The following is a 21120-nucleotide window of genomic DNA, read 5'->3' on the forward strand; positions in this document are numbered from 1 at the left end:
CGGGATCTCCCTGTGCTGAAAAGTGGGTAGACTGTTGCAATGAGAGACATGGAGACGGCAGAGATGTTAGCTCAGACATTTGTGAAGGTGCACAGCTCAAATAATCTAACGGAAGAGGGACAGCGTTGGAAAGAGAGGGTCAGAGGAGAGAAGGAGGAGATGTGTTACATCATGGGAAAATAATTGGACCTTTACAATAAGGTGTGGCAGGACGGAATACGGAAACCAAGGAAAGACCCTATTAATCCATCATGTTATAGACTGATAGCGTTGACAGCTCATGTCTGTAAACCTACGGAAAGAAGGATAACAGAAAGGCTGACATACTTCCTGGAGAGCAGAGGCCGATGTTATCAGATTCAGGAAAGGCAGGGGAACGATGCATCCTGTATTGGGTCTAGTCAGTCATACGGAAGGCACAGGCAAATAAGGCGGTGGTGGTAGCCATTTTCTTTGATTCAGAGAAGACCTATGATATGATGGGGAATGGGGGCCTGCTTATCAAACTGGATAGCATGGGGGTTGGAGGAAGTGTTTTTAACTGGATAAAGGACTTCCTTTTTGGACGATCAGTACAAGTGAGAGTGGGTAGCTGTATGTCAGAAAGCTATGAGGTAGATAATGGTACCCCCCCCCCAGGGAAGTGTGATTAGTCTTTTGTTGTTCTCCGTTATGATTGGTGAATTATTCTCCAGGTGAGATCAGATATTGGGAGGTGATTGGTTGCGGATGACCAGGCGCTGTGGAAGAGAGGAAGAAAAATTCCTCATACAACTGAGAGAGTTCAAGAAGCAATCAGAGAAGTTGAGCAGTGGTCCCTCGGGTGGGGCTTCAAGTTCTCCGTTGAGAAAACACAGACTGGGTTTCCTACTAGAAGGAATGTTCGGGCGGAAGTATAGCTGAAGCTCTACGGGAGGAAGCTGGAGACGGTGGAAGTGTTTAGGTTCCTGAAGGTCTGATTTGACACTCGAATGACATGGGCGGAACATATTAACACAGTAGTTAGCAAAGGAAATAAAATAATGAATGTGATGCTTTGCCTGTCAGGAATGGAGTGGGGGGGTCAGGTAGAATGGCATTAAAAATATTATATATACAGCACTATCAAGGTTATCACTGGACTATGGTAGTGTAGCATATGGATCAGCAGCTCTGACATATTTAAAAAAAGCTAGACGTAATCGAGGCTCAAGCTCTAAGAATACGTTGTGGAGCAGTCAGGACCTCCCCCGGTGGCAGCCACATTGCTCGTCCTAATATTGATATATTTCTTAACTCCATTCTTTTACTTTAGATTTGTGTGCATTGTTGTGACTTGTTAGATATTACTGCACTGTTGGAGCTAGGAACACAAGCATTTCGCTACACACGCAATAACGCCTGCTAAATATGTGTATGTGACCAATGCAATTGGATTTGATTTGAGAGATGTCGTTAAAGTTGAGAAGATAATAACTACCCATGAAATATTGGGTAAATCTTCAAGGACATAAAGTCACACATCCTGGAAAAAAAAGGTGGTCCTAGAGTCCTGGGAGCATAAATGAGATCTGAATGCAAGTTTTTGGCGGTTAGGTAAGGGCATGGTGAGAGAGGTGGGACTGTTTGTATGCTGTCTTGAATATGTTGTATTCACTGATGGATCTAAGGACCCTAAAACAGGGAGGACAGGTGCAGCTTTTAGTGTTTCTGAGTTTCAGGTGGCAGTGACAAAAAGAGCAACAGGCCATTTATCCGTATACGCAGTGGAGTTGCTGGTTATGCTCTTGGCTGCAGAGTGGGTGGAGGAGGTGAGGCCAGACAGGATAGTCAACTGCTCTGACTCGTGCAGCACTGATGAGCTTAATTTCTGTCACAAAGCAGACAAGATGTATTGTATGAGATTTTGCAGTGCCTGTGTCGGGTGAGACAGGTGAGGGTATTTGTGATGTTCCTCTGGGTACCAGCTCATGTGGGAGTAGAGGGGAATGAGGAGGTGGATGTTCTCACCAAGCAGGCTCTCAAACATCCTAATGTTGATATGGACATGTCAATCAGTAAAGCAGAAGCTACGTGTTAATAAGAACAGTGGTTAAAAACAAATGGCAAGCAATGTGGAACAGGGAGGGAAAGGGAAGACACCTGTATAAGATCCAGGAAAATGGTGGGGGCAGGGATGTCCTCAGGTTGAGAAGAGGGGAGGAAAGTGTAATCACAAAGCTGAGACTGGGACACACAAGGCTCAACAGTACATTGAAATTGGTAGGAAAACATACAACTGGGAGATGTAAACACAGTCAGGAAAACATGGCGACACATTCTACTTCAGTGCCAGCAACATGGGAGGGAAAGGGGAGTATTTAGATTTAAGGAGTAATGGTGTTGAAGAGCCAAGCTTAAATGAACAGTTGAGAAAATCTTATGTAGTGTTTAATTATGTACTTAGTTTCCTTAACGAGACGATGAATAATGGGTAAGATTGAGCCCTTCCCTATCTCTGCTCCAGTAATCCAGTCCAGTTGGGGGCGGTAATTCACCTTAGAGTTGGTTCCCAACCGCCATACAAAAACCACAGACGAAGAAGAACCAGAACTATTCACTTTCCGGGTCAGTTTATTAATGGTACCTGCTTCTCAAAACAGCAAGAATCCCGAGGCAGTGTATAAAATTTGAACTAAACGTTTTGTGAAATAAAATAAACATCACAAGAAAAATACCATGTCAGACACGGTAGGGGTACGGTTTAATTAACATCTTACTTGTCTGAATTGGTTGAAGAGAGAATAATGGTTGAGCAATGCTAGCTAGCAAGCTACGTTAGCCGCTGTGTGGGCCGAGAAGAGTAGTGTTTGCTAACACAGGCTATCTACTGTAGGTAACGTTAGCTAGATCGAAAATAGTGCCACTGACTGTGCACGAACGGTATAACATTAGGTTTTACTTTCACAAGATTGTAGCTAACATTATGTCACCTGACTCCATTTTGGTCTACTACGTACCGATTCAACTTATTCTGTTTGGCAACCATGGAGGGATTCGTGATATGTTGACAATGCAGTAGGCTGGCTGACTATGCTGATGTAATGTTGTATGCACATGTCAATGGGACACTTTTATTCCAGGAGACAAAACCCTCAAGTGGAGATGGAAGTGAGAAGAAGGATGGAGAGTACATTAAACTGAAGGTGATTGGTCAGGTAAGATAATATGGAGAAGTGTGGATGCATCTCAGACAGGAGAGTTCGCTTCCTTGCCTCATTTCCTTTCCTATACGTGCTAATATGAAAGGACACTGGGGGAGCCATTGGCCTTTTCTCATTTGGGTAAAGTCTGTCCTCCCGCTCTCCTCCGCCTTCTCTCGGAAACCGATAAGTGGTCGAGGAGAGTGTCAATTCGTTAGTAGGCAAATAGAAGAGGGTCCTCCCTTCCTTGATAACCTCCTTTTGGTAAGTAAGCACAAGCAAATATTTTTGTAACTAGCTCATTGTTCTTTCTGTGGCACAAGTGTATCCTACCTGAGTCTTTAGGACAAGTTTAGAAATTTGCCACAATTGAATCAGCTAATGTTTTCTCGAAGGAGAAAGGCATGCAAACATTTAAACCATACGCTGCTCCTCCTTTAATCTATTAAATGTATTTCACAACTAGCTAAATTAGTTTTATTCACTTTATACATTTATTTTGGGATTCCACCCTGTACATGTCATTTGCCTGATGACACACCATTGGAGGAGTCTCATTTCATACTAGTGCATTTCCGTCCACTTTCCATCTCCTCGGTTACCTTTGACCTTTTACAAAAAGAGGACGGAGGAGAGAGAGGGTGCAGCAGTTGAGTAAAACCAATTGAGAAAAGGCAACAACAACAAAAAAGCCTAATTCTATCTTTACTTTCAGGACAACAGCGAAATTCACTTCAAAGTGAAGATGACAACACATCTAAAGAAGCTAAAGGAATCTTACAGTCAAAGACAGGTAGTTATGAAGCCCAACGATTGTCCCATCTCATTTTGACAATGTGGGTCAGAACTTCAGAATTAATGTCATCATGTTCCCAGTATCTGATGCAACCATGTGTGATTCCTTCCTGCAGGGTGTACCAATGAACACCCTAAGGTTTCTTTTTGAAGGACAGAGAATCTCAGACAACCAAACCCCCAAAGAGGTACCCCAACCCATCCCTCTTCTCTTGTATCATCCATACAACCACTAGCCTGCGTGCCAGGCTGTTTCTCTGGCCAAACCCTTATGGAATGGCAATTCCAAACATGAACAGACTGGCACTCAGGTTATACAACCACCACTGTCTCCTAAAGTCAAAATGTTCTTATTATTGTTTTTAGGTGACATTTCAATTTGTTTTCCTGTGAACCTTGAACATGCTTGCAGATAAACTTTCCCCTGCGTCTTTGTCTGACTTTCTCTCCCTCCCCAGCTTGGAATGGAAGATGAGGATGTCATTGAAGTGTATCAGGAACAGACCGGTGGACTTTGGAATGATTAGACTTGCTGTATTTTTTTTCTCATTTAGAATTTTGTATGTATTTTGCTTTTGTGCTTTGCACCATCTGGATCACACACTCTATTGGGGCTTCCATGTGCGAGGGCACAAAGAACGACTGTGTTAGAATGGATAGACGATCTGTTTCCTCCTTTTAAACACCTCACACAGTCATTTCTTCTCCCTTCCTTTACAATGCAGGTAACATTGTAGTGCAGACAGTGTCATAGCTGAATGTCCCCCTATTGAGAGAGAGAGAACACGCATACAATGACTGGTTTTCTCTAGACTCTGCTACACACGCCTCTTTCGCACCTAAAGTTTGAATATGCCACCTCTGAATGCTAAAGCATTGTTTTGAATCTTTAACTATCCCACGTTTCCTACCACTGATGGATATGGTCTAATGATATTTAAAATATGAAATGTTTTTATGATCAGGATGTATATTTTTGCATCCAGTATTTGTGTGTAATAATTCTGTCCGTGGTCAGGGTTCCCCAACTGGCAGGCTGAATTTGGCCCGCGGGTGATTTTATTTGCCCGCGGGCCAAAAACAATATTTTTAATTGTTGGACATAAGACTGTAAAAACACCAGCGAACCTGCTACAAGTGATTTTAATTTTGGATATTTGTTTCATGTAAGCAAGGCTTGAAATTATGTTTCAGTCAAATATATATCTGTTTGGGCTTCTTGGGGTCAATTTGCAGTCTCTAAATTATTCGTAATTATGTTCTGGCCCCCTGACCACCCGTTCAAGAAAAGAATCAGCCCGTGGCTGAATCTAGTTGATGATGCCTTTCCTAGGTGTTATTTTTTATTTCTATTTGAATTATGTTTAAGTTCAGATAATTTCAAGGGGTTAAAGTTTCTGTTTAATCTCTGGCTTCTTCTTGGATTTAAATGTTTGTCTCCTTTTTTTTTATCAAGATAATCTTGCTGTATTGAACCACAACAGTAGCCACACATAGAAATGTCAATGCAACAAATTACTCCTTATGGAGGCTTTGATCCGGATGGTTTGAAGCAGATTTTTCTTTTTTTGAATAAAATGTTTAACAAAAACAGGACTGATAATTTCCAACTTTGACATATACCATTGCAGACAAAACAAGAATGTCCTGAATTAGGACTGCAGGTTGGATTCCTGTCCACCAGAGGGAGCTCTCGTCATGTTTATGACAGTGACTGGGTATTTATTTGACATCTCACATTCCATGATACATTATGAAAACAACTTTGGCCATGTACATAGTCACATGCAGAAGGTATTTACCGTGCTGCCTATCCTCCATTCAAGGCCTTGGACAATGTAAATGCAAAATGTAAAATAACTGGTTGTGATGAAAAATGAATGTTGGTTGGAAATGTCACTTTTACTCCATTATGTATCAGTGATGCTTCTCAATGTGATTTTTAATATGTTTACTCACAATTATCTTACCTGGAAAAGGCAAGTGTGGAACTGTAGAGAGGGAGGTACCTCATGAGTAAATCACCGCTCTGCAGACGGAGCGAATGTTTATTTGTAAAGCGTCCGATTTCATGGAGGCCCAGGGAAGGGAGGATGGTGTGGAGTTTGAAGGGGGGAAAGGAAGGGTGGGGGAAGAGTAGAGGTTGAGGGAGGGGGAGTAGAGTCATTGACCAGTGACAGGGTAAGAGAAACAGCAGAGAGTGCAGAAAGAGAGAGCGACTTAGGGTCAGGTCAGTAAACTGTGTGTGTGTGTGTATATATCAGGCCCTGGGTTAAGACTGCCTGGAGGAGATCTGGTTTCTAAGCCTGGGATACCTCACAGTGGCAAAACACTACCAGATGTGGGGCAGCCAGGAGACGGGGAGGGGATGGTGTGTGTAAACTCACGATATGAAGAGTGAACATGTCTCAACGCTATAGATCAACTCAGTTACACATGCAGCCTTTTGCTATTGTGCTTGCAGAACACTGAAAGTTGCTCAAATTTGTGGATCCTGACCCACGCAACCCTGACCAGTTACATCACCTTATAGAAATGTGAAACACAGCAAGAGATAATGACCTATAATTAGCTTGATGGTTTGCCAGGTTAACGTGCAAAAATTCCATACTCTTTCAATCAGATTACGTTGACTGCAGGCATCTGTCCTTGATTGGACGGCAATATCATGCTGGTCTTTGCAACAGTTTTAAAGCAAATAAGATTTTCCCCCAAATATTTATATTGTTCAACAAAATCATGTCTGCTTGTTGGATTAGGTACTCTCGTTTCCGTTGCACAAATGCAACAGGGTCATTATTTTAGGCCTACTGACACTCCAGTAGAACACAACACGTAATAAATATAGAACAGATAACGCACAATGTCTAAAACAACATTCTGTTACACTCCGCCCTACCTAGGACACACAACCAAAACAAAAGGGAAGGAGAGGTGAACTCAAGACAAGAGAAGCCAAAAAAGGAGATCTCACATTTCAGCAGGAAAGGAGGAGATCCGCTCAAGGCAGTGTGTCGATTTCCTGTTCGTAAGCTTTCGGGGCAAATCCCCCCCCCTTGAACTCATCATGCTAGTTATTTTTCCTACAGAAATACCATCTTGAATCAATGGCTCTGATACATTGACCTGACACCATTGGAGAGATACTATTCCACAGCCAAGCAGAGTGAGTAGAAGTTAGACCTGGAGGATAGAACAGGAGACGACCAGAGAAACCAAATAGCAACATGCTGTATAACAGGGTAATGTGTCCACACTACAGCCTTTATAGGGAGTATTGCACAAGCAGATGTTAAAAGTAATTGAGGACGTTAGGTGTGGAATTGTTGATATTCCAAACCACGTTAAAAAACAGAATCTCTATATCTAGGCCTTCGTTTACAGTGTACCCCTTCATCCTACCCATTGGATACATTTTAGGAAGGCATCACAATCACGCTGGTTTTACATTGCCTCGTTCACGGATTTCTTTTAGACTTTCAAAAACGCATGCTTAAAAACATACGAAAGGAACACCAATGACGTTCAAGTGACCGCAGGTTAAAAACGTCATCGTTTTATTCTGTGAAACTGTACAAGATTACAAACCATATTGCATTAAGAAACATCAAGTAGAAACAGCAAGATTATAAGTCTTATAAATACATATGTTCTTTTGAAAAAGGGTGAATATTTACAGAATGTGGCAATTTAATAGCAACATCTTACAGCTAGACTACATCCCAAATGGCACCCTATTCCCTATGTAGTTCACTACTTTTGACCAGGTCCCCTAGGGCTCTGGTCAAAAGCAGTGCACTATATAGGGAATAGGGTGCCATTTGGGACATACGCACTATACACAAGCATAATACAACTTTTTTTTTTAAAGGTGTGTTAGACATTTCTCTCTGTGCCAAGATGAATGTTCTCAGATGTCTGCAAGTTAGCGTAAAAGTAACATCAGCCACACGTAACAAAAACAGGAACATCAATTTAAAAAGTACAGAAGCAAGGAATGAAATGCACATATTCCAAAAACCTTTGGAATTCCTTGCAAAACTTAACATACATTGGTCTTGTCAGACATTAGCCCTGTATCCCTCGTTTCTTCTTGGATGAGAAACTCACGACATGATACAACATAGTTGAAAACACATTGAAAAGTCATGGCAAAACAGACTTTCTTTGTTGCTGCCGTTACATCACTGGGTGGCACATTGTGGTTTAAAAGTCACGTTTAAATGAGATTATAGAATGTTTTAAAATGTCATGGGGGGGTTACTGAAGAGTTAAAACCCTTCAAATAATGAACAAATGTTCAGTCAATGGCTCATAAGGTCGTCAGGAGGGACATTCTCAAAGTACAAGTACTTTTTTCAGAGTTCAAATGTCCTACGTCCAATAGGAGATGGGAAGGGATATGCTCAGTCGGTTTCATCAAAAATAGATATTTTTTTAAACACACAACTCCTCCACATTAAACTTCCACAAAGTTCATACGGTCGTCTCTCCTTGGTTGCGGTTACTGAGCCGTTTGTAAAACCTGCACCAACTCTGTAATGTTTTCCCTGACCAGATCCAGAACCCGGACGTGATGCCCACGATCATAGTCATCAGGTACTTGATCATGAACACCGTGAAGTCCGGGGTCATCGGGGCAAAGTTGTTGGCCGGGCACGGCACCGCGAAGCGCTTACACGTCTGCATGTGCCAGGTCTTCTCCCATTGGTCGCGGAAGGCCTGCTCGTAGAAGTAACAGGCGATGACGATGGTGGCGGGGACGGTGTACAGGACGCTGAACACGCCGATTCTCACCATCAGCTTCTCTAGTTTCTCCGTCTTGGTGCCGTCGTGCTTCATGATGGTTCTGATGCGGAACAGAGACACGAAACCGGCCAGGAGGAACGAGGTTCCGATGAAGAGGTAGACGAACAGGGGGGCCAGGACGAACCCTCGTAATGAATCCACGCTGTAGATGCCGACGTAGCACACCCCTGTGAGAAGGTCCCCATCCACCTGCCCCATGGCCAGGATAGTGATGGTTTTGACAGCAGGCACCGCCCAAGCCGCTAGGTGGAAGTATTGAGAGTTGGCCTCGATGGCCTCGTGACCCCACTTCATACCAGCAGACAGGAACCAGGTGAGGGACAGGATGACCCACCATATGGAGCTAGCCATGCCAAAAAAGTAGAGGATCATGAAGAGGATGGTGCAGCCCTCTTTCTTGGTGCCCTGGGCCACCGTCTTGTAACCGTCCTCTTTAAACTTGTCTATGCAGACCACTTTATCCTCCAAGAAGAAGCCTGCTGTGTAGGCCACCGCCACCATGAAGTAGCAGCCTGAGAGGAAGATGATGGGCCTCTCCGGGTAGCGAAACCTCCTCATGTCTACCAAGTATGTGAGCACAGTGAACAGTGTACTCACGCAACACAAGATAGACCAGATACCCACCCAGAGTTTGCCGAATTTCAGTTCCTCCTCGCGGAAATACATTAGTCCGTTGGGCTTGGTGGACTCGCATGGGGCACCACAGTCTTTCACCCCCAGGAATTTGTAGTTGAGGTAGGTTGGGACCTGAAGTTGTAGGGGACAGGAGAAGGGCTGGGCAGCAGGGCGACCGATGTTTGGGGGTAGGGTCATGAGCTCAGGCAGGTTGGGAGTGGGGTCCGAGGTAGGGATGTCCGTGTCTGAAGTGTTTTGACCCACACAGATCTCCCCAGCGCCGTGGACGGGGAAGTTCTCACAACGGAGTCTCTCTGGCCATTGAAACCCGAACTTGTTCATGAGCGCCTCGCAGCCCTGGCGTGCGCGCTCGCACAGTGATCGGCATGGGGGGATGGCCTGTTCTAGAACGGTGCACACCGGTGCGTACATGGAACACAAGAAAAACTTCAGGTCCATGGAACACTGTACCTTCACGAGCGGGTAAAACTGATGGACTTCCAGCCCCGCATCCTCCTGGTTTGTGTGTCCCAAAAGATTCGGCATGATAGTTTGATTATAGGCAATGTCCGTGCAGAGGGGGATGGAAATTGGCTGACAAAAACCGTGTTCTGGTATAGAAATTCCTTTCTCGCCATGATACTGACCGGTACACGGCTCCAGCATTAGACAAACAGTCACCAGCGCGCACCCCGTTATCCAAATCCACTCACAGGTTCTCCTTACCGCCATGATAGCAGCCCCTGTGTTCAGAATAAAAAAAGTGGCTTAGAATATTACCCCGGAGCTGCAAAAAGCACAAATCAATTTCAGTCCACAAAAGGTTGAAATGTCCTCTCTTCTCCCGTCTATATAAAAAGGGAGAGGAGCCTAAAGTTAAAACAAAGTTAAATGCTTGAAAAATGCCCTCGGTCGCTCTCCCCACATTCCTTATTCCAGTGTTCACAGAACTCTCCAAGAAAATGGAGGATTGCTGGTGAGGGATTTATTTATTCCAATCAAACCACTGAAAACCTGTGAAATTCCAATAGAGTATTTTTTTTTTGCAGTTCGTTTCTTTACTGACCTGGTTCTTCGTATTGGAAACAAACGTATGACTTGAAAATGGAATGCGTTGACTAATTTCTTCCAGATACCCACAAATCTTCCTTACATCACATTATAGGTTGAAGCAAAATTGAAGTCTGCAAAACCTCATGGTTTTCCATCTCGCGTTTCCAACTCAGCCAATGTTCAGCTCGAAGAGCATTGGTAGGCTATGCACTACGATTAACCCGGCTCAAAGTCTGTAGTAAAAGGCAAATCTCTTCCAAAAGTATACTACTCGTCAAACTATTTCTTCCCACAACGCTAAAATCGTGATCTGCTTTCTAGAGAAACTTGCAAGATTGATTCCCCCACACACTACAGAGTTTGATCGGTTTCTTGGTGCCCACACATGCGTATTTTCAGGGGCGCCTTGAAACCACACTTTCTCCGCCAATTGAATGATTTGTTTTCTCTCCCATCTCGCCATTGATTGGAGTGAAGTGAAAAGGGTGGAGTTTTATGCTATCTTCAGCGATACGGTGGATTATCTTTTTTTTGTATACCTTTTTTGTTAGTCAATTAAAATATAAAAATGGTTTAGAATATACATTTTTTTATATTCTATGTTGGGAGCGGGCTATAGATAATTTAGGAGACATTCAAAACATTAGAAGTTGAAAAATAACATTAGACCACCTATCCTACTCTTTACAGCTTCTTAGACCTACATGAAGTAATTTATGTTATTTGGCATGCCCTATATCTCATTCTGTTTGTCAGGATAGTGTCCAGGGTTAAACTCGTAAGCCAGGCCTCTGACAAAGTAGAGCAATAATTGTAATATTTATGGTATTGTTTATTTCAGAGTGGAGCCCAAAGTTTATGGTAAATCATCTTGGTATGTGGACTGTGAAAACTGTTAGACAGCCAAGAACATTTTACTTATGACTTGTATCTCGATTAAGTATGTTTTAGAATTTTGCCCATGGCTCATTCATCAAATATAATTTTAAGTTGTTTGTTTGTTGAGTTTTTCAAAACAAACATGTCCTTATAATGTAATTCTTGGTGGATGTCAGGTAGTTTTTTTCGGATGGTGTTAGAGATGGCCTTGCATGCCACTGATAGAGTCAAGCTAATGGGCTGCTATTGTTGTAATGACCGACGCTGGAGATGAGGAGCCGGCACGGGGATTCAACATTTATTCAGGAACAGACAGGTAACAAAACAGGAACAGCGTCAGCACGCGGGTAAACAACGAGAAATGACAATCAATGCAGAAGCCGGGAACAGAGCGGGGAACCAGACAGAAAAAGGGGAGGTAATGACAGAGGTGATTGAGTCCAGGTGAGTCCAATGAACGCTGATGCGCGTGACGGGGGGAAGGCAGGTGTGCGTAATGATGGTGGCAGGAGTGCGTAATGCTGGGGAGCCTGGGGCCTTTGAGCGCCAGGGAGGGGGAGCGGTAGCAGGCGTGACAATTGTACCCTATTGTGTGGTAATGTATTAATGTTAATAAAAACATTAGCCTCTCCTTATTCCTAAACATTTTTCATATTTTCCTATTGATTGGATATCTTCACACCCACAACAGTGATTATCATGAGATAGCAGCACATAGCCTTTATGATGTAACCATATGATGCATCATTTATGTAGTTACATAGTAGTAGTCCTATACTCTTAGAAAAAAAGGGCTTCAAAGGGGTTCTTCAGCTGTCCCCATAGGAGAACCCTTTTTGGTTCCAGGTATAACTATTTTGGGTTCCATGTAGAACCCTCTGTGGAAAGGGTTCTACATGGAGCCCTAAAGGTTTCCACCTGGAACCAAAAGGGTTCTACCTGGAACTAAAAAGTTTTCTCCTATGGGGACATCCAAAGAACCAGTTTAAGTTCTAGATAATATTTTTTTTGTGTGGGTATTGATTTTTCCGACATGGTTTTCATGACTCTTGCTGTTTTGTAATGTGTGTGTAATATAATGACTGTTTGTTTTCTGTAGAGATGGTGGTCCACTGAGTTGGGAGAGCTTATAGGGAGGAAATGCCTTGATGTTTTCCATCCAGCATATGGATTCGCTGTTGCTCTCTCTCTCTCTCTCTCTCTCTCTCTCTCTCTCTCTCTCTCTTTCTCCTACATTCTGTTTTTCAATCAAGGCTCCCAGAGCAGAGAAAGCCATACCGTACTACCCTTCCCCTCCTCCCTCCGTTCCCCTCAGAGAGACCAGCAGAACATAACCCCCGGGGTCCGCAAGTACAGCTATGTATTTATACCATCCCTCTGAATCTATGCAGCAAACCATATGGGAATGTTTTTGACTCAGGGCTGAAAGCAAGCTGCGTTGAAAAAGAGAGAGCTCTGTGTGTGTGTGTGTGTGTGTGTGTGTGTGTGTGTGTGTGTGTGTGTGTGTGTGTGTGTGTGTGTGTGTGTGTGTGTGTGTGTGTGTGTGTGTGTGTGTGTGTGTGTGTGTGTGTGTATGAGAGAGAGCGTGCGGGCGGGCGTGCGTGCGGGCGGACATGTGTGTGTTTATACCTCAACTGTCACTGCAGTTTCTCAATGGGCCCTACTAGCCTAAAGACTACCACTGTTCCCTCTCCTATATGAACACATTATAGACCTTAACCCCAATCTCCATCTGTTATGAATGACTATACAGATACAGTCTTTGTAATCTGTTGTGAATGACTATACAGATACAGTCATTGGGATCTGCATAAAACACCGTATCTAGGGACACACGCATGCTGATTCACGCTGTGGACGGTCAATCTAATTGGGTTTTATTCACCAGATAATCTAATGCTGTGTGTTCTTATAATGATATCTAACTGCTACACCACTATTCCCTATATAGTGCACTACTTTTTACCAGGCCCCATTTGTGATGCAGACTCCAGTTCTGTGTGATGGGTGTCTTTAGGAAGCTCTGTTTTTGCTCTGCTTTACTGGCAACCGTGTGTTATACTTAACACTACGCTGTGGCTGCTACAGAACCTAAGTAGGTGGCTTCTCCTTTTTGCCATCCTGTGTCTGTTGATTATTACCAGGGAGTGAGAATGAATATCTCGCTGCTAAATCTTGAAACATTGATGGGAAATGTTGGTGAGAGTGCCTTTGTCTCTACGCTAGGGCGGCAGGTAGCCTAAAGGTTAGAGCGTTGGACTAGTAACTGAAAGGTTGCAAGATCAAATCCCCGAGCTGACAAGGTAAAAATCTGTCGTTCTGCCCCTGAACAAGTCAGTTAATCCACTGTTCCTAGGCCATCATTGAAAATAAGAATTTGTTCTTAACTGACTTGCCTAGTTACATAAAGATACATTTTAAAAAGTATATATATTTCACCTTTATTTAACCAGGTAGGCCAGTTGAGAACAAGTTCTCATTTTCAACTGCGACCTGGAAGGAAAGGCGGCCAAAGGAGGAGTTGGCTTTGGGAATGACCAGTGAAATATACCTGCTGGAGCGCGTGCTACGGGTGGGTGCTGCTATGGTGACCAGTGAGCTGAGATAAGGCGGAGCTTTATCTAGCAAAGACTTATAGATGACCTGGAGCCAGTGGGTTTGGCGATGAATATGAAGCAAGGGCCAGCCAACGAGAGCATACAGGTCGCAGTGGTGGGTAGTATATGGGGCTTTGGTGACAAAACGGATGGCACTGTGATAGACTACATCCAATTTGCTGAGTAGAGTGTTGAAGGCTATTTTGTAAATGACATCGCCGAAGTCGAGGATCGGTAGGATAGTCAGTTTTACGAGGGTATGTTTGGCAGCATGAGTGAAGGATGCTTTGTTGCGAAATAGGAAGCAGATTCTATATTTAATTTTGGATTAGAGATGCTTAATGTGAGTCTGGAAGGAGAGGTTACAGTCTAACCAGACATCTAGGTATTTGTAGTTGTCCACATATTCTAAGTCAGAACCGTCCAGAGTAGTGATGCTAGTCGGGTGGGCGGGTGTCGGCAGCGATCAGTTGAAGAGCATGCATTTAGTTTGACTTGCATTTAAGATCAGTTGGAGGCCACGGAAGGAGTGTTGAATGGCATTGAAGCTCGTCTGGAGGGTTGTTAACACAGTGTCCAAAGAAGGGACAGAAGTATACAGAATGGTGTCGTCTGCGTAGAGGTGGACAAGAGAATCACCAGCAGCAAGAGCGACATCATTGATGTATACAAAGAAAAGAGTCGGCCCTTGAATTGAACCCTGTGGCACCCCTATAGAGACTGCCAGAGGTCCGGACATCAGGCCCTCCGATTTGACACACTGAACTCTATCTGAGAAGTAGTTGGTAAACCAGGTGAGGCAGTCATTTCAGAAACCAAGGCTGTTGAGTCTGCCGATTAGAATGCAGTGATTGACAGAGTCGAAAGCCTTGGCCAGGTCGACGAAGACAGTGGCACAGTATTGTCTTTTATCGATGGCGGTTATGATATCGATTAGGACCTTGAGCGTGGCTGAGGTGCACCCATGACCCGTTCGGAAACCAGATTGCATAGCAGAGAAGGTACGGTGGGATTCAAAATGGTCGGTGATCTGTTTGTTAACTTGACTTTAGAAAGGCAGGGTAGGATATATATAAGTCTGTAACAGTTTGGGTCTAGAGTGTCTCCCCCTTTGAAGAGGAGGATGACCGCAGCAGCTTTCCAATCTTTAGGGATCTCAGACGATACGAAAGAGAGGTTGAACAGGCTAGAAATAGGGGTTGCAACAATTGCGGTGGATATTTTTTGAAAGAGAGGGTCCAGATTGTCTTGCCCAGCTGATTTGTAGGGGTCCAGATTTTTCAGCTCTTTCAGAACATCAGCTATCTGGATTTGGGTGAAGGAGAAACGGGGGAGGCTTGGGCAAGTTGCTGTGGGGGGTGCAGAGCTGTTGACCGGGGTAGGGGTAGCCAGGTTGAAAGCATGGCCAGCCGTAGAAAAATGCTTATTTAAATTCTTGAATATCGTAGATTTATCGGTGGTGACAGTGTTTCCTAGCCTCAGTACAGTGGGCAGCTAGGAAGAGGTGCTCTTATTCTCCATCTATTGAACAATGTACAGTATGTCAGAGCTTGCCAATAGTTTATCTTGTGCACTGTTCAAGCAGTATATTTTAATTCCAACCAGCTCATTCAACCACAACAATACGTACACTACTGGTCAAACGTTTTAGAACACCTACTCATTCAAGGGGTTTTCTTTATTTTTTTGACTATTTTCTACATTGTAGAATAATAGTGAAGACATGAAAACTATGAAATAACACATATGGAATCATGTAGTAACCAAAAAAAGTGTTAAACAAATCAAAATATATTTTATATGTGAGATTCTTCAAATAGCCACACTTTGCCTTGACGACAGCTTTGCACACTCTTGGCATTCTCTCAACCAGCTTCATGAGGTAGTCACCTGGAATGCATTTCAAATAACAGGTGTGCCTTCTTAAAATCGAATTTGTGGAATTTCTTTCCGTCTTAATGCGTTTGAGCCAATCAGTTGTGTTGTGGCAAGGTAGGGGTGGTATACAGCCCTATTTGGTAAAAGAACAAGTCCGTATTATGGCAAGAACAGTTCAAATAAGCAAAGAGAAATAACAGTCCATTACCTTAAGACATGGAGTTCAGTCAATACGGAACATTTCAAGAACTTTGAACGTTTCTTCAAATGCAGTCGCAAAAACCATCAAGCACTATGATGAAACTGGATCTCATGAGGACCACCACAGCAATTGAAGACCCAGAGTTACCTCTGCTGCAGGGGATAAGTTAATTAGTTACCAGCCTCAGAAATTGCAGCCCAAATAAATGCTTAGTGACGTCTTCACTATTATTCTACAATGTAGAAAAGATAAAATATAAATGAAAACCCTTGAATGAGTAGGTGTTCTAAAACTTTTGACCAGTAGTCTAGTTATGAAAAAAGTAAACTGAAAAAGAAATCTGATGAAATGGAGAGATTAAGTTTAGCTGACCTGAAGAACTGATGACACTCATGGAAGTTTCATAGAGATGAGACTTCGTTAAGGAAGTACGCAACACTATCTGCACTTCAAACCATGCAGGGTTCCATCACAGCAAGATATCTGCGCAAATCTAACCCATCAATCAATTAATCATGTCTTAGACCTCATCATCAATGACTGATGCTGTTCGGTTATTGATTAATTTACAGTATTCCATGAATTAAAAACCTTTCCCGGCCACCTCTGGAGTGTGTTTTAAAAAATTGATCACAGTTAGAGTATAGGAGCAGCACGCTCGCGTTCTCCATGTACATTTGGAGACGGAGAGAGGTGAGTATACTCCACGCTGAGCTCCCAACATCAATCATACAGAGCCTAGAGGGTCAAACAGGGAATGGCCATTTGAAGTCATTCCATTTTGCTCAGTTTTTTTGGTTGATTCTTTTCAGTGTTATCTTTTTGATTTCTCATAATTTGGGTCTAATTGTGTTGTTGTCCTGGCCCCCCCCCCCCCCCCCCCCCCCCCATCTCTCTCTTTCTTTTTGTCTCTCTTTTTCTCTACCAGTTAAATTTTCTTGCCTCTCAGTTTTCTCTCTGCCCTTGAGTGGCGCTGAAGTCAAAATTGGCAAATAGGTTTAGCATAGCATATCTCCTGAGATCAAAGCTTCAGTGGGGCAGGTATGTACGGTATAAGACACTGACTAGTGTCCAGTGGTCCTGATAGATGTATCTGAACCGCATACAGAGTACTGCATGGAGTTGGGTCACCAAGGGTTCAACTGAAGGAGCAGCTTGGAGCTTGGAGTTGTTCAGGAGGAGGATGACTCCCTAATGTCTCATACATAAGACAGCTATGTGTCTGACTCTGACCCCCTGAAATAGATCTGTGAAACAGTCCCTTCCTATTCAATTTGATGGTCTTCATGGTACAGTAGGTTAGATTGTTATCACACTGAGGCGTACAGGAGAACATTTGACCTCGATTTGCTCACAAATTCCATTGTTCTTTCACTGATAATTCACTTTCCACCTGTGGCGTACCACAATCATTGATTCTCTGGTCTAAATATTATATTCCTTTATTAGAATTCCCCGGTGCAAATGCTACCGAGGGTCCGCTGTGCGGGGGGGGGGGGGGGGGGGGGGGGGGTGTATCATTGCTTCTTCTTGTGGGAGGATGGGGGTTAGGGACTCAACTCTGGCTTTAATTAGTGAATTTAGACAACACCCTATCCTCCCTCTCTTCCCGCTCTTCCCTCTCTTCTTTCACCGGTGGCAGGGCTCTTCTCAGATCCAAACCTGTAGCCAGGGGGAATCTGGGTTATGTAAGTTCATGGAAGGTTCAAGGGGTCACACTTTTCCCTCACTCCACTGATAACCTGGTCAGGGCTCTCGAATGGACATCTGGAATGTTTTGAACCAATGTTGCCTCTTCCTCCTGCTTTATTTATCTAACTCATGACACGTCCACAAATATTGCTTTGTATGCAGCCGAAAAATCCCACATGGGATGGGACATTTTTTCATGTGGTGTCATGCCATCAGTCTTTATATTGTGATTCACTTATAACACTCCTCTCTCTCTCTCTCTCTCTCTCTCTATCTCTCTCTCTCTCTCAATTAAATTCGTCAGGGTTTTATTGGATTGCGGAGGTTTCAAAAAGATAAAGACATACTGTTGTGTTATGAATAGTAGGGGAAGATAAATAAACAGACAAAATATAGGTTGTATTTCCAATGTTGTTTGTGCTCCACAGGTTGTCCTGTTGTCATGGCAACGGGCCACAAATCTTGCTGCTGTGATGGCACACTGCGGTATTTCGCCTAACAGATATGGGAGTTTATCCATGTTTGATTTGTTTTCAAATTATTTGTGGGTCTGTGGGAAATATGTGTCTTTAATGTGGTCATACATTTGTCAGGAGGTTAGGAAGTGCAGCTCAGTTTCCCCATAATTTTGTGGGCAGTGTGCACATAGCCTGTCTTCTCTCGTTAGCCAGGTCTGCCATTGGCAGCCTCCCTTAATAGCAAAGCTATGCTCTGTACATAGTCAAGGACTTTGGGTCAGTCATAGTGGTCAGGTATTCAGCCACTGTCTATTCTCTGTTTGGGGACAGATAGGGTTCAAATTTGCTCTGTTGTTTTGTAAATTATTTTCAGTGTGTCAAATAATTATATTTGAGCTTTCTCATAATTTGTTTCTGTTTAATTGTGTTGCTGTATTGGGGTTTTCCCTCTCCCTCTCTATCTCCCTCTCACCCTCTCTCTCTCTCTCTCTCTCTCTCTCTCTAGTTCTCTTTATCCTCTCTCTCTCTCTCGCTCTAGTTCTCTTTATCCTCTCTCTCTCTCTCTCTCTAGTTCTCTTTATCCTCTCTCTCTCTCTCTCTCTAGTTCTCTTTATCCTCTCTCTCTCTCTCTAGTTCTCTTTATCCTCTCTCTCTCTCTCTCTCTCTAGTTCTCTTTATCCTCTCTCTCTCTCGCTAGTTCTCTTTATCCTCTCTCTTTCTCTCTCTCTAGTTCTCTTAATCCTCTCTCTCTCTCTCTCTCTCTCTCTCTCTCTCTAGTTATCTTTATCCTCTCTCTCTCTCTTTCTCTCTCTCTAGTTCTCTTTATCCTCTCTCTCTTTCTCTTTCTCTCCGGTTGTTTTCTTAACTCAAGAGGCCAGCTGTCGGCAGGACACGTCTGACCCTGGATATCTCACAACCCTGCCGTTGTTTCACCACTGGAGATGTGCGGGGAACGTAAACATACCATGCCACTAACCCAAACACACCACACTGCAAAGGACCTTTTTAGGCAAAACATTGTGGAAGGCTCTGCAGCATCAAGTGCATGGAGGCAGCAGGCTGGTGTGGATCTGTCGACCTCTCTCTCTCTCATCTCTAGCTTTCTCTCCCTCTCTCTCCTTCTGTTTCTCTCTCAATTTCTCTCTCTCTCTTTCTCTAGCTTACACATATCCGCATACAATACAAGCATACACACATACATTCAAACATATACAGTGACATTACCATAAACACTTACATGCTTCATCGTACTGGTTAGTAGAGTATTGGTGGTGATGAATTGATTGAGTTGAGAATGTAAAAGAGAGTGGTGGGTTCAGTGCAGCTGGCTCAAATCCCTCTACAGTGTACAGAGCCCCTGCAGTACAGGGGCAAGGGTGTACATCTCCTTCCCAAAACATAGGGTTGCATCCCAAATAGCACCATATTCCCTATATTGTGCACTACTTTTGACCAGAGCACTATGGGTCCTGCTACAAATGTAATAGACTAAATAAGGAATTGGGTGGCATTTGGGACCCACACGGGAACAACCAGGGGCCCGGGAAAAAGTGGTGATGACAGAATGATGTATTACTTACAGATATGAAGCATGGCTGCTCCATGCATGAACCCCATTTACACACACACACCACATTCACACAATGCTCCATGCATGAACCCCATTTACACACACACACACACACACACACACACACACACACACACACACACACACACACACACACACACACACACACACACAATGCTCCATGCATTATCCCCATTTATAAAATAAAACAAAACATGCTGAAAGAATGAGTGATATTTCCCTCTGGAAATGTAAGTGGGTGTGAGGTGCAGAGTGCGGGGAGAGGGTGGGTATGACTGGATGTCTTACAATCCTTGTGTAAACTAAGTGGTATGTCAGGCAGCCATCTTGGACTCATCACAACAAAATGAAGAGAGAAACCCCCACTAAGGTTCTTGAGCTTGGCTCTGTTAAAACTAGCTGTGCCTCAGGTCTGGATGGAGGATTTTATAAACACAGGGTCGCTTGAGACAGCTGAGGATTTAAGCTTACATTAACCTGGGATGATAGATTGTGTGTCTGTGTTAAATGTGTGTTATCCAGCTCATACTGTGATGTACTGTACAGTATGTCTGTGGGATAACACCTGTGAACATCAATTCAGCGCACCCCACAGGTTTAGCGTGTGTGTGTGTGTCCATGGACACGTGTACAGTATTTGTACGTACGTGTGAAACATACTAGTAGAAGAAACCGCAAGAGAGCGCTAAAACAAGTTATAAGGGCGATGGAGTGACAAGGGTAGAGAATAGGGATCAAATGACTGAATGGGGGGGGGGCAGGGGGAGGAAGAGGAGGTGGATGGAGGGGGCTAAGGGGGGGGTCAGTCTCCAGAGAGGAGTCTTGCGATTACTTACTCGCCACTCTCAGTATGGAAGATAAAAGCGAATGAAAAAACATTTATATTCCGAGGCAGCACCAGCACCCACACCGCTGGCTCATGTTTCATTTATCCAGCTCCCTCCCTAACACACACACTGTCAGGCACAAATTAACACACACACAAACAATTGCATACATATTTATACATATGCACACACACATTGATAACATTCACCATTTACATTTTTGTTTTATTCACAAATCCATGTCCATGTAGGATCAGCCTGTTACTAGTCAGCCATAGTGACAGATACTATTTAAACTAAACAAATTAGCGCTTCTCTTACTCCCACAAACTGGACTCCTGTAACCTGCGATGCCAGTAAGCATATCTCTCCTTCTCATTCACTCTCTCTCTCTCTCTCTCTCTCTCCCTTCCTTCCATCTTTTCATCTCCCCACTCAATTATCCTCCCATCATCCAAATTCCAGAGAAAGTGGTGTTGAGAAAAACCAGGCCTCTCCTCTCCAACAGATCTCTCTATCTCTCTCTATCTCCCTTTCCCTCTCTCTACCTCTCCCTCTCCCTC

General features: G+C 43.6%; 2 protein-coding genes across 3 annotated transcripts; one reads left to right on the forward strand and one right to left on the reverse strand.

The window, feature by feature from the left end:
• Positions 1 to 2584: 2584 nt before the first annotated feature.
• Positions 2585 to 5539, forward strand: sumo1 (SMT3 suppressor of mif two 3 homolog 1 (yeast)). The gene is given in 5 exon segments (NM_001160594.1): positions 2585 to 2709; positions 3102 to 3176; positions 3877 to 3954; positions 4073 to 4144; positions 4415 to 5539. Coding segments are annotated over 5 exon segments (306 nt in total). The 5' UTR covers positions 2585 to 2697; the 3' UTR covers positions 4484 to 5539.
• Positions 5540 to 7496: 1957 nt separating this feature from the next.
• Positions 7497 to 11937, reverse strand: LOC110527486 (frizzled-7-A). Of its 2 annotated transcripts, XM_021608782.3 has the most exons (2): positions 10447 to 11144; positions 7497 to 10123 (listed from the first exon to the last, which is right to left on the reverse strand). In XM_021608782.3, exon 2 carries the CDS (start codon positions 10110 to 10112, stop codon positions 8433 to 8435), a length of 1680 nt encoding a protein of 559 aa, XP_021464457.1. In that variant the 5' UTR covers positions 10113 to 10123; positions 10447 to 11144; the 3' UTR covers positions 7497 to 8432. The 2 variants fall into 2 exon arrangements, with proteins under 2 accessions (XP_021464457.1, XP_090096511.1); XM_090240385.1 differs by having other exon boundaries at positions 7497 to 11937.
• Between the last annotated feature and the right edge of the window lie 9183 nt (positions 11938 to 21120).

The sequence above is a fragment of the Oncorhynchus mykiss genome, chromosome 7, assembly GCF_057628025.1.
Source record: "Oncorhynchus mykiss isolate SJ-2025 chromosome 7, ASM5762802v1, whole genome shotgun sequence".
Lineage (NCBI taxonomy): Eukaryota > Metazoa > Chordata > Actinopteri > Salmoniformes > Salmonidae > Oncorhynchus > Oncorhynchus mykiss.

Coding starts and splice junctions, on each gene's coding strand:
- LOC110527486 (XM_090240385.1), bottom strand. CDS start 10,112: ATGGCGGTAAGGAGAACCTGTGAGTGGATTTGGATAACGGGGTGCGCG.